The sequence below is a fragment of the Diplotaxodon limnothrissa genome, linkage group LG18 (assembly GCF_057381915.1).
Source record: "Diplotaxodon limnothrissa isolate DT_005_m linkage group LG18, D_limnothrissa_male_GT1.1, whole genome shotgun sequence".
Taxonomy (NCBI): Eukaryota; Metazoa; Chordata; class Actinopteri; order Cichliformes; family Cichlidae; genus Diplotaxodon; species Diplotaxodon limnothrissa.
Window position 1 is genome coordinate 14,066,437 of NC_140613.1, and position 13,913 is coordinate 14,080,349.

The window sequence follows — 13,913 nt, forward strand, 5'->3', positions numbered from 1 at the left end:
TTATGCCTGATGTAGCTGTGTAAGTACCAAAATGGGTAACATTTAACTGAGTCCTTGTCCTTGAGCCAGCTCTTATGGAACTAAAAAGTTAAAATCACTAAGGTCACATTCCTTTTTAACCTGAAATAATATACCTTATAAATGAACAAATTAGTACATTCATGTTTAATCAAATGATAGCAATAAGCAACCAGTAATAAAGATAAAGACCCAATCATCAGTAATTTCTGACTGTCAGACAAAAGAAGTGTTAAGGAAAATGATCTGAAAAGTTACAGCTTTATTTATTATAACAAATCTGATGTTGATATAAATTTCAGGTAATTTATCTAATTCTAACACAAAGCATCTAATCCTAATTTCAACTGCAAACTGCACTTACATGATATATAGTCATTCTTAGGTGGAGTGCAGGATCCATCCAGATGAGGAAGCTGCATTAATTTGTCGTTTTTGACCCACTGCAGTTTTTGCTGGTCTTCATACAACCCAGTATCAGTGCTATCGTACAGGTGATTACTAATAATAATTAAATTAGCTTATAAACGAACATGTAGTCAGTTCATTTCACTAAAGACCAGCAGCCCAGTAAGATGGAAAAAATATGTACTACACTGGCTGGTCCACTAGAGGACATCATGTGAGTGTCACACTTGTATCCTTGTAGTATAAGCAGGGGGCAATAGTTTACTGAAAGCTAAAATATCCCTATTGACTAAGCTCCTTCTATACTGGCTAAGATTAAGCTCCTGCTGAAGGCTAATACTTTTAACAAATTAATAAAAGTGTAATTACTCAGGAAACCTGATGCAATACCATGAAAAATAACACCAACAAGTTTTTGTGTTATTCTAGCTCAGTCTGGTCTGGTTAATTTTAGGAGGCCATGTCATTTCAGGTGCTGTTGTTCAAGTGAGCAGCATACATGTATGTTGCTACTTGAACAACAGGGAAAAGGGAAATAACCATGTTTCCATCTTAAACAGGCCAATCCCAGTAGTTACCTCTGCATTCTCTCTGTGTTCATACTGAGTTTGAAGCAGGAAATTTTACATTATTCTTTATGATGAAACTATAATGTTAAAATACCCTTTACCCATTAAATCTGCATACTGTTAGACATTTTAGTTACACAAAGAGTTTCACATTTATTTTGTTATAACTTGTTACACCATAAGATATGGTAAACGACACACTACTAAGCATTGGTAAGGTATTAGTGAATCCCTATTTCATCATTTGAAAAACTGAAAGTACCCTGTGGTTGTTGGTGCTCAGTGTTTCTCTTCCTCTCTTAAACACCTCCTTAGACTCTGATGGTATACTTACATTTCAGAATTCTCTGAAACTCAAATGGGTCATGTTTGCACATTATTTATAAATTTTTGTGCTTTTTCGACTTCCTTTTTGTGTTCTAAAAATAGCTGACATTTTCTGTGGGGGGTAGTGAGTACTTCAAAGTCCACTGAGAAAGTTCCTACTGTGACCCAGCCAGAAAACTTTCAGTTATTTACTAAGATGACACCTTGCTATAATAGTTGTAACTAAAGGGGGAGTTTGTATTAGTTTATATCTTTCAGAGAATGAAATGCAGAAACTGCAGGATATTATGGCCAGGCAGACATCTAACAGGGTTCCTACATTGTAGTGCTTTTATAAATCTGCTGCACAAGATGGTGGAGGAAAGCAAGGCGCTATCATCTTAACACCTTTTTATTTTCCAACATGGTTTCAGAGCCAAACTGCAGCCAAGGGGAGATCTAAGAGGAAAGCACGAAGCACAGCAAGACATAGAGGTTTCCCTGGGAGAAAATAAGCATTTCAAACTAAAATCACGTTAAGGCCAAACTGATCCTTATATCAAACTAGTTGAACAATGTAGTGATGCCTGCATGCAGGAGAGGAGGAGGCAAGGAGAGAGCAAAAGAGGGAAAGCTACAGAGAGTAAGTGAATGAGGAGGATTGGGAAGAGCACCGGACTCTAGGGATCGCAACAAGTTGTCTGAAATCAGTCATAGTCAAAGTCATATATCCTTTATGTTTTTACCTTTGACCTTTAGTTTCACTGATGCAGTTTTATATATATTTAAACTGTCTTACCCACAACGCGGTTTTTCATCAGCAGAAATGTCAGATAGGAAAGGATTGTGGAATACTCTGATGCACCTGCTGGTGCACCAACTTAGGCACGCATGTCTTTTTACTGACAAAACATTTAAGTAAATTGTTGTAGTTAAGGAAGCATCTCTGAGTTGATTCAAAACAAAAAGAGGATGTCATGGTTATGGGTCAGGTGACCAAGGGTTCTGAGCTTTTGCAATTTCATTACAGATTTTGTGATGTGGGCTTTGTTTGCAGACTCTGTTAATTGTGTGGATGCCTACGGCATCCACACAATTGAGATCCTGTTGAGATCCTATTGAGATCCTGTTTCTCTTTATTCTTTATCCTTTATTATTCTAGTTGCTCCGTTTCTTTGCCGCTTAACTACTCCCTCAGTTTTCAGCCGATTTTCACCATTCAAACGGGTACTTATTACTATTATACTTTTTAAAATATTACACTTTTTTCCTTTAATTTGTCCCATTGAAATGAATGGGAAACTTCCACAATTCTGCTAAAACTTGCTTGTCTTTGAAACCTAACTTCTTCCTCATACTTTCACCTGGAAACTCCATTCAAACTTTAAAACGTTCTCAAATGATTGGGCTATTCCTGTCTGATTCAGCTTTTTCATATCTGTTACCGTTTTTATTTAATGCCTCTTTAAGTTCTCAGTTGCAGCTTTGTGATTTTTCAGAAAATACATGTGTTGCTATGGTTGCTATGCAATTAACTCAGAGTGGACAGTGAAACTTTGTGAATTTTCTCTTCATGTCCAAACAACTTCTTGCTACTCGCTAAATTTCCACTCAACTTCCTCAAATTATACATCAAAACGTAGGTATTTTTGCTGGCTTTCAGAAAATGTCACTATCACTGTTGTGGAAGTTACAGATTTTTATCAAATCGCCTCAGAGCAACACAATGTCTGAAAACTCTCCAAACAAAGTGAATGGGGACTTTGTTCAAAATCACAGCTGGAACTCTCTAATGAGAGGCATTTTCAAATCGTCATATGTCCTTAAGTTAAGACACGAGGCTTGTGCCAATTCATCTTCAGACAGTGCTGACACTCAAGGTCGAAGCAGTTTTTACAGTCATCTTACCATTGAGCCATAAATTACGTTTGTTTGAGGGGAGGAAATCTGTCCTCCTCTCATTTTTCAAACTCCGAAAATGAAGCCGTTTCTTCTCTCGTCATATCTCCGCAACCGAGATACAGTCGACTGGTAATGAAACGAATCTTCAGACCAAAGTTTTTGGGTTCAATCCCACCTTGTTCGACATTTTTTTTTTCACTACAAATTAATACACTATCACAGACAAGTAATTCATATTAATAATTTATTACAATTCTGCAAAGTTTTATGATTTTACCAGCTTTTCTAATATGGACCTCAGATTCTTGTTAACAGTCCATGGCAGAAATACATACAAGTACACAGCCTGATGAAGCAGACAGAAGCACTACCTCTGATTGGTTCAGCATTTTCACCTCTTATCAGCACAAATCTCAGCCTCTTCTGCTGTTTTCATTAGAATTTTAAGCTTTTCCAGAAATTCTGCTCATTCAACTCTTTTCAGCAAAATTTTCAGTTTTTTCTGCTTTTTTCAGAAAAAAAATATTTTCAGCAGAAATTCTGCTCATTCAACTCTTTTCAGCAAAATTTTCAGTTTTTTCTGCTTTTTTCAGAAAAAAACTATTTTCAGCAGAAATTCTGCTGATTGAACTCTTTTCAGCAAAAATTCTGCTAATTGAACTCTTTTCAGCAGAATTTTCACCTCAGTAGGGGTCCTACTGCGTGTGGCTTGACATGCGCGAAAGAGAGGCCCTCTTTCGCGCATGTCAAGCCACACGTGCATCTCCTGCGTGTTGTGTCGGTCGTTGTTGTGTACCCTTGCGAATTGTGTAATTTGTACACAACTACATTTGGATAAAACTCCGTGGAGGGTTAGAAACTGTCTCTAAATGGGAGGTCTTCAAAAGAAAAAGTTTGAGAGGGGCTCTGCCACCAACTACATCACAAGAAACAGAGCTCGAAAGAAGTTGCAGCTCAGCCTCCCAGATTTCAGGCGACTTTGCATTCTCAAAGGCATATACCCTCATGAGCCAAAACACAAGAAGAAGGTGAACAAGGGATCTACAGCCCCAAGGACCTTCTACCTGCTCAAAGACATCCGCTTTCTGCTCCATGAGCCAATTGTTGGAAAGTTCAGAGAGTACAAGATATTTGTGCGTAAGCTTAAGAAGGCTTATGGAAAAACAGAGTGGTCTGCAGTGGAAAGACTGAGAGAGAACAAGCCGACCTATAAATTGGATCACATCATCAAAGAAAGGTATCCAACCTTCATTGATGCCCTCCGTGATATCGACGATGCCCTCTGCATGTGCTTCCTCTTCTCTACTTTTGCTCGAACAGGAAAATGTCATGTGCAGACAATCCAGCTGTGCAGGCGCCTTACTGTGGAGTGGATGAACTATGTGATCACATCACGTTCTCTCCGAAAGGTTTTCCTCTCCATCAAGGGAATATATTATCAGGCTGAGGTGATGGGACAGCTCATTACATGGGTGGTGCCATATCAGTTCTCCCATGATCACCCCGTTGATGTTGATTACAGAGTAATGGCAACATTCACAGAGTTGTACACCACTCTGCTGGGCTTTGTCAGTTTCAGGCTCTACAGTTCCCTCAACTTGGTCTACCCACCAAAGCTGGACAGTAATGGAGAGTCAGAGCCTAAGGAAGAGAGTGAGGATGACTATGCCATGAATTCAGAAAGTTACTTAGAGAAACTGTCAGCTCTGAGTGCCAGTCTGGCACGCGTGGTTTCTTCTGCAGATGATGAGGAGGAGGCTCAACTGGACCAGTTTCCCAGTGAAGGGGAGGACATGGAGAAGATGGAGGCTAGGGAAAAGGAACTGAAACAGCAAGAAGCTCAGAAGAAGCTTTTTGAGGGACTCAAGTTTTACCTCAACAGAGAAGTTCCCAGAGAGTCTCTGGCATTCGTCATCAGGTGTTTTGGAGGTCAGGTATCCTGGGACAAGTCTGTGTGCATTGGTAGCACATACGATGTGACAGATGAGACCATCACCCATCAAATTATTGACAGGCCCCGTGTTGGCAAACAGTATATCAACAGATACTACATCCAACCCCAGTGGCTATACGACTGTGTCAATGCCAAAATTCTCTTGCCTGTGGAGGATTATTTCCTTGGGGTGACTCTACCCCCTCACCTGTCTCCGTTTGTGGAGGAGAAGGAAGGTGACTATGTGCCTCCAGAGAAACTGAAGATGATGGCCTTACAGCGAGGAGAAAAACCAGGCAATGAACAAGAGGAGGATGAGGAAGAAGAGGAGGAGCAGGGAGAACAGGAAGAGGAAGAAGAACAAGAAGAGGATGACAATGGTGATGAAGAGGATGATGAAGAGGAAGTAGCAGAAGAGAAAAACCTTAAGAAAATGGAAGAACAAAGATCCCAGGGCAAGTCTCTACATGTCAAAGTGACACCTGGAAAGCTGAAGGTAGAAAATAAGGCACGCTTGGAGCAGGAGGAGAAAGCAGAGGAGAAGCGTCTGGCCATTATGATGATGAAGAAAAAGGAAAAGTACCTCTATGACAAAATCATGTTTGGAAAGAAAAGAAAAGTCCGTGAGGCTAACAAGCTTGCTGCCAAGAGGAAGGCTCACGATGATTCAGAAAAAGCAAAAAAGAAAAAGGCCCGAAAATAACTGGTGCCTTCTTCAGACTGACTTTCTTTTTAACTTTGAGACTCAGTGCATTGCAGGTTTACATACCATAAAACCTGAAAGTGCAGTAGAGCTCTGCGTGCTACATGCACTCTAATGACCTCTGCAGAACTTCAAACAGCGCAGGTTGTCACAAATGCTAGTTGTGTGATTATTATTGTAAAAGTAACTGTTTGATCTGTGCTCCACTTTTCTGTATTGTACAATACAACTTCCTGTTTATTTTAAAATCTGTAACCGAAACATTTTACAGTTAAACGGACTGAATTAAACCTGTTACTTGTGATATTGCAAAAGAAAAAAAAAAAGAATTTTCACCTCTTTTCAGCAGAAATTCTGCTGATTCATCTCTTTTCTGCAAAGTTTTCAGCCTTTTCACCTCTTATCACCACAATTCTCAGCAGCTTCTGCTCATTTCAGCAGAATTGTCAGTCTCTCCACCTTTTCTTTGTGAGCAAGAGTTTGGTGCAGTGACATGAGTAGCTGCCTTGAGACCACAAGGTCCAGGTTCAAATCCTGCTCAGGGCAACATTTTTTTTTTCTTTTTCAGCAGACATCTTCAGCGTTAAGGCATCCACACAGCATTTTCACAGGAAATGCAAATTTTTTCTAGTTCTGTTTGGGTTTCCTTGTGCTTATGACTTTTTTTTATTCCCACTAGTTCCCTATTCTATTATTTTATGTCTCTAGTTTAGTCTGTTTTGTCTGTTAGTTCTCCTCCTGCCCCTTTAGACATCTGTCTGTGTTTTATTCTTTTGTGTCTCCTTGAAGTCTTTCATGTCTCCATGTATGTTTAAGTTTTGTCAATGTCAAGTTTGGGTATCTTGTCTCTCTGTGTTTATGCTTCCTGTTTTATTTTATTTTAGTGAGCCTGTGTCCTTTGCGCGCTGTCCTTTGTCAGAGTATCTGTTGTAGTTCCTTTTTCCGTTGTCCTTTGTGTTTCTCAGTACTAGTGTGTTTCGTCATGCCACCTCATTGTGTTTTTTCGTAGATGTTTAGTTTTCTGTTTTCCCCATTGAGCTTTTGTTTCACCCATTTGGATGTTTGCTGCTTTCGTTCCTTTTTTGCCATCAATCAAATACACAGTTCGCTTTGTTAACCTCTTTCTGCTCATGTCTGCATTTGGGTTCAACTCACCTTCAAATCTAAACACCCTGGAGATTATGACAGAGAAGCTATTAGTTTGCTTAAGAATATTACAACATTTCCAGCACAGCAAACATTGCCTCACTTTTTGTGTCAGGTCTATATTGGCCACAGGTAGATGAAACTAACCCTGCTCAAAAGCATCCAGAATGATCATAACATTTATCCAGCATGTCAGCATACGTGTCCTGTCATCAGTGACAGTTAAAAAATATGAAGTCAACTATATGGAAGAAAAATTAGGAGGCTAAATGGAATTTTAATAAAGTGGAGCAATTTAAATGTTGTGTTTGAGAACAATGTGATGACATCAGAGATCTATAAATGATAAAGTGAGTCTAGGGTCACTGTGAGTCAGTGAAACAAAGAGTTAGCATACCTGTAGAATACCTGCAAACCTGTATGAATTGTCAGTTAAGCATAATTTATTCCATATGTCCAAGCTTTAACATTTTGTAATTTTTTTCTATTATGATTTATATTCCTGTAATATTAATGTCCATATTCCAAAACGTTTCTCATTTTTTATTACACGACTCATTACATTATTATCCATTTCAAAGAAAGATTAAAGGCCCAAGTGACTTCCCTTCTGCTTCACGGTTTCCCTTAGTGAATATGTTAATATACTTATACTACACACTACTCTGACTCTATCGGTGACCACAGAAAACTGCTGTCAATGCATTTTTTTCCCCCAATTCATCTGACATTACATACCACAAAAACAAAGAAGTGAAAAAAGCTTCACTGTATTTCAGAAACATTTTCATTTCTACAAAAAATACTAATAAAACGACACCAGCGAAATGCACAATTTTACAAACATCTTTGACCTTGCACATTAAAAAGCCTAAAACAAAATCTGTGTATATGATATCAAGACTATATGCAAAACATGTCAAATTATATACAACCTTTGTTTTGTAAAAGTATTTGAAGACTGAATCAGTGTTTACTTTCAAGAGGGACTTTTAAATGGATCATTGCGTCGTTCTGTGTTAACAGAAGAGTTGTCTACTGTGAAAGCTACATTCTGAATACCAGAGGTTTTCTGGCCAATATTTTCCTCCTTGTTCTTACTGCACAAATTTTTACATTTCAAAAGATTAAACAGATTATTTCGCAACTTCTGTGAGAGCATGTATAGCAGAGGGTTCATACAGCAGTGAGAATAGGCAAGCATTTCACAAATACGGTAGGCAACTTCTAACTGTTCCTGTGCCTTACAACCTATCGGTTTATAAAGAGAGTTAATTAAAAGCATAATATGGTATGGCCCCCAGCAAAAGAAAAAGGCTGCAACAATACACAACAGCACAGCTACAGTCTTGTGCTTCTTTCTACTTAAACCTTGTAAAACTGTCTTGAGGATGGCAGAATAGCAAAAAATAATGATGGCAAATGGGAGGAAGAATAGCAGTGACACTTGGAGATAACGTCCAAGCTTGTCTTCAGATTCATCATCACAATAGTTCTGATTATCCCAGTTTATGGCTTTTACTTTAGTTGCATCACTCAGGGATGCCGAGATGCTGATGATCCAGGCAGCTATACAGGCGCTGATTGCATACCTCCTTCTTCTAGCACGGTTGCTTTTCCAGTTTGGCAGCACCACCCTAATGAAACGGGCAACTGTCATGGCGGTCAGTAGAATGACACTGCTGTACAAACCAACAAAGAATACGGCAGTCATTAATTTGCAGACAAAGTCCCCAAAGACCCATTGTTGTAGGTGATCAACGGCCCAGAACGGAAGTGTGATGGTGAAGATCAAATCAGAGCAGGCCAGGTTCAGGATGAAAATATTTGTGATACTTTTCAGGTCCTCGTAGATGAAAAGAACACATAAGAGGAGGCTGTTGCCTATGATACTGAGGATGAAGATCAAGATGATGAAAGGGCCAGTAATACTGGGAAAGTCACTGTCACAAAGAAAATGGACTTGATCGCTTGTCATGTTGTTTGCCATTGTCGATTTTCTACAAAATATAAACACAAAATAAGATTTTTTCAACACATTTAAATACTATAACTTAGCTGTTTTCTCTATACTGACAGAAACTGTGGATTTTAGTTTTAGTTTAATATGTAAAACAGAGACTAATAAAGGGGATTAAACACAGAAACCTACCTCTTGTATCTGCCAGCAAGTGTTCTGTTGAACTGTACTGTTCAGGAAAAGCTGCGATGATCTTAAGCAAACCAACAGTTCCTCTTTCTGTTTCACACTAAGTTCAAGATAACGCCCAAACCAAAATAAAAAACAAACAAACATTTTGTCCACATTTAAAATGAAACTTAAACAAAATTACACCTATGTTTCAATATCACTCACAACTAATTGTCTACAGTTTTGCTGCACTGATCAAAAGATAAAGATAAAGTTTTATTTATCTGATTTTTTATTTTTATTTGGTAAAGCCTTAAAATGCTGATGATATAAAGTTTGAAAATAAGCTACTTTTTTGGGAAGAAAATATATCCTGCTGAAAATAATGGAAACAATAAAAAAAACTTTGTAAAACTAATTGATATAATAACATAAACCCCTAAAACCCCTAGTTTGTTTTTCATACATGCTAATCTGATGGCTGAGTCTGCACCTGCTGAACTTGCCTGCTTTGTTGAACCGAACATGGAAGATGTTAACACACTGGATCAATTGTTGAGCCTTTTCTATTATCATGCTAAGTGAGTTATTTGAGGCTTCTTCACACTACACTCTAACTGATCTGCACCAGGAATTTGGTCCAACATGATTACAAAATCGACCTCTTAAGTCGACAGGTCTATTTGCTAGTTGCTCGCTTGTTGAAAAAGAAAGTATGCTGTTAAGAAAATATTAAAAGGTATCTCTTTCAAAATAAATAAACTTCAACAAGATACAAAAGTTAGTTTAATTTTTTTTAATGAAATTCATTGAGAAAAATAATCATAATATCAAATGTATATAAACAAACAACTTTTATAGTGATTTTTTTTTTTTAAAGGAGGAGGGAGCCTAAGGTTACATCATTTGCCATTTTACAATGCTGTGTTCGCAGCCATTCCCCAACTCTCTGTGAATGGTACTCATGGCCAATGATCAGTGGTCTTTGATCAATGGTCATGAGAATTTGCATATTTATGATGAAGGAACTGACCTCCCAGCCCATTGTTCTTTCAGTTGGCTGGTTTCAGTCATTATGCAAATGTACTGTTTATAAGATTGGGGAAACCTGCAGTCGGCTGAGACTGAAGAAGTCCCTTGGATGAGTGACAAAACATTTCTCCCACTGAAAACGCTACGTCCAGATGAACAGATTCAACTTTTGGAGACATGTAATCATAGTGACCAATCTACAGTATCACTACTACAATACAGTATAATCAACTGATCATTTTGGAGTAGTGGAAGTTTAAAATAGAAGATTCTGATTAGAAAGTATATAAACAGTTAAAAACATTAAGAAAAGGTATTGAAACACAATGTCAAACTGAAATTGTCACTTCTGTTTCTCTTTATATCAGGGGTCTCGAACTGCAGGCCTCGAGGGCCGGTGTCCTGCAGGCTTTAGATGTGTCCTTGATCCAACACAGCTGATTTAAAGGCTAAATGAGCTCCTCAACATGTCTTGAAGTTCTCCAGAGGCCTGGTAATGAACTAATCATTTGATTCAGGTGTGTTGACCCAGGGTGAGATCTAAAATCTGCAGGACACTGGCCCTCGATTAAGCATGTTGCCATGGTGATTTAGCCAGGTAAAAACAAAGTCACTTTTGTAACAGAAAACTTAATCTTGCTGTGTGGTACACCCCTTTGGCATCAACAAAGTCAGACTCTATCATTAATAGGTGCTGCCAACTTTTTTTGTTGTTTTTTTGCTTGTACTATATTAAGTTCAGCTAATTTATCTAATCAAATTCTCCAGCATCTACCCGTCTCATCCTAATGCATGCATGCTACAGTAAATTCAAATTTCTTCCTCATTTTGGAGAGGGATTAATGCCATTGGACTGTCAGTTTTAGTTTCATCTCTGCACAGTGATAATGTATTGCACGGCATGGGAAGATACCTCCTAAACCTTTGTACTCCTATTAAATGCACCAAAGGGATAAAGCAGCAGTAGATGTGAATGATGGAATGAATGATCAACCAAGCATAGTGCAATGCATATATCAGTTCATGTGTGTACTCATAAAAATCCAATAGTAGCAAGGACTGTATAAACATGTGGATGCTATAAGGGGCCAAACATAGAAAAGTACTGACAGTTATGCCTAAAATCAATTTTGAAGGCTGTTGTTGGCTGTTTATCCTGCCCTGCTTCGCCATTATCCACATGTGAACATAACAGAATGAAGTGATAAGGACAGGAATGAGAAAGAAAAGAAAAATCTGTGTGTAGATTTCAGTGAGTTTCATGGTTAGTGACTCCACAAAATTTACACACACTTTCATGTCAGCGATTTCGATGACTCGACCACTCACAGCCAGTTTAATGCTTGCAGCAGCACACACCAGCCACATCACAATGCTACCTATGAGAACACCATATTTTGTTAAGGCCTGTGCAGACAAGCACCAAGGCTGAACCACAGTAACATAAGAATGCAAAGACATGGCAGTGAGGATCACCACGGCGGTGAATAGTCCCAGAAAATAAATCCCTACACTTACTCCGCAGGCCCACTCTCCAAAGACCCACGTATGGAGTGCATTACAGGCTGCAAAAGGCAATGTCACAGTGAAGCAGAGGTTAGAAACTGTGAGCTGAAGAAGTAAAATATCCGATGTGATCTTCCAAGCTTGTTCCGTCCAGAGGACCCACAGCAAGAAGCTGTTTGCAGGCAGGCTGATGCAGAAGACGAGACTGTTGACAGCAGCAGGATAGTAAAGTTCTGATATCTTAATGTCATACTCGGTCTCGCTGCTGTGAGTCTCATTAAAGTGTATGTAATCATAACTGTCACTGTCCAAGGCCATGATTTACTTGTTTAGGTCTTGTGAGGAAAGTACTGTTGAGGAAATGAAAAAAAAAAATCTTATACTGTGAAGATGATTTTTTTATTTATTTATATATATATATATATATATTTATATATATATAAAAACATAATTAATGCATTTTGGTACAAATATGTTAGTCAAGATAAAAACTAAAGCAGTTTAGAACCAATGATTATAAAGTTAAACAGCATAATATTCATACCTTCAACAGCATTCAGGAAAAATTAAATGTAGAAACAAGAATATGGAATAAAAACAGAAGATACTGAATTTTGTCTCAAAATAAACCATTTTAAATAAAATGTGTTTAATCAGAATGATATGACATCTGTCACGGGTTGCCAGGGCAAGCAGTGTGCGAATTATTTAGGATCCAAGATGCGGCAGCTGTGGTGCAAGTGAGTTTATTAATCAAATGTAGATACAAACAGAGATGGCGAGGGTGAGCATGAAACTAAGAAAACCTAAACTGGGAAAAACTAACCAGATGCAGGGAGGCACGGGGAAATACACAGAATGACGGACGGAGAGACGCAGACAAACCAGCAACAAGGACGAGGGAACACACTAAATACACACACCAGCAATCAGGGGATGGGAAACAGGAGGGAACCACACCTGGGAGACATCACAGCTGACGAGGCAGGGGAAACATACACAGAACGCACTGACGTCAGACAGACACCTTCAAAGTAAAACAGGAACACATACATGTAATGACACAACACACACAAACTTAACACAGACTGGGGAACACAGAACGCAGGAACATGAAACGTGAAGAAGGAGAGTACAAAAACCCAGAATAAACAAAACCACAGAATAATAAAAACATAAACACGGAGTCACAGACTCCGGACCATGACAACATCAGAGATGAATGGCAAATAAAGCAAGTCCACGGGGGTTATTGTGAACCAGTGAAGAAAATGGTCACAACATATAATGTTGCTTGCATAACAGCACTGAAGTTTTATTTAATATTCCCTGGTTAATTCATATCGCAGTAATATCAAATTCCACCCCATATTCCTACATTTCCTTACATTTCCTGTATTTCTGTCACAACTTTTATTTTTGTTAATAATAAATAAATAATTGTTAAGATAAATAATAAATATTAATATTTTATTATTACATGAATCATTTCTCATGAGTGTTATCACCTAATTCAAAAGAGAAAGACAGCCAAGAAGAGCCTACCTTGTGCATGCACTCTGTGTTTCCCTCACTGATTGTGTTAATACACTTACACTTCGTACTAATATGACCACAGAAATTTTCTTTCATTGCATTTTTTCCGTCTAGCCTATCATGACATGTGCAAAGAGAAGAGAGAAGTGAAAACAGCTTCACTGGATTTCAGCAACATTTTCTTTTCATTTTCTTTTTTACAAAAACAGCATTGCTTGTAAAAGTGCAGTAAAAAAGTGCAGATTCTTAAATGCATACATTTTACTTTTACTTGGCGCATTAAAATGAAAAAATGCATGTCATTTCAATTGAATTTCAGGAGAACATACCCGTCGAGTCTACGGTAGCGCAAAGTCTATACGGTGACCGTAGACACTGTAAAACTTGGCCCGATAGGAGCTCAGAATCCTGTTATGGCTAGTCATTGCACATCATTATAACACAGAAGAAAAGAAAGGGGATGGACAGTACGGTAGTGCAATTCATCCAGATCGGTGATTGGTCAAAAGTCTAGGGTGGCAAAAGGGGAAAGAAGAGCCTTGTGATTGGTGAATATAGTGCAATGAAGGAAACTTCTGTTTTTCATTCAGTCTGTTGTTTTTTTTTCTTTATCAGGTGATGTTTCCAGCTCCTTTATCGCAACTGATGCCTGGACTGCTGTTTGTGGTCTTCAGTATGATCACAATGTGTTATTTATTTATTTTGAGTGGTTTACAATGACAG

The 13,913-nt window shown here is 38.3% G+C and overlaps 2 protein-coding genes and 1 pseudogene across 2 annotated transcripts; 1 reads left to right on the top strand and 2 right to left on the bottom strand.

The window, feature by feature from the left end:
• Window positions 1-3,959: 3,959 nt before the first annotated feature.
• Window positions 3,960-6,114, top strand: LOC146613256 (pescadillo pseudogene; annotated as a pseudogene).
• A 1,850-nt stretch (window positions 6,115-7,964) lies between these two features.
• LOC146613257 (chemokine XC receptor 1-like) lies at window positions 7,965-8,975 on the bottom strand. Its single transcript, XM_085378387.1, has one exon. The coding sequence runs from the start codon at window positions 8,973-8,975 to the stop codon at window positions 7,965-7,967; it is 1,011 nt and encodes a 336-aa protein (XP_085234513.1).
• Window positions 8,976-10,958: 1,983 nt separating this feature from the next.
• Window positions 10,959-11,972, bottom strand: LOC146613258 (chemokine XC receptor 1-like). Its single transcript, XM_085377942.1, has one exon. It carries the CDS (start codon window positions 11,970-11,972, stop codon window positions 10,959-10,961), a length of 1,014 nt encoding a protein of 337 aa, XP_085234068.1.
• Between the last annotated feature and the right edge of the window lie 1,941 nt (window positions 11,973-13,913).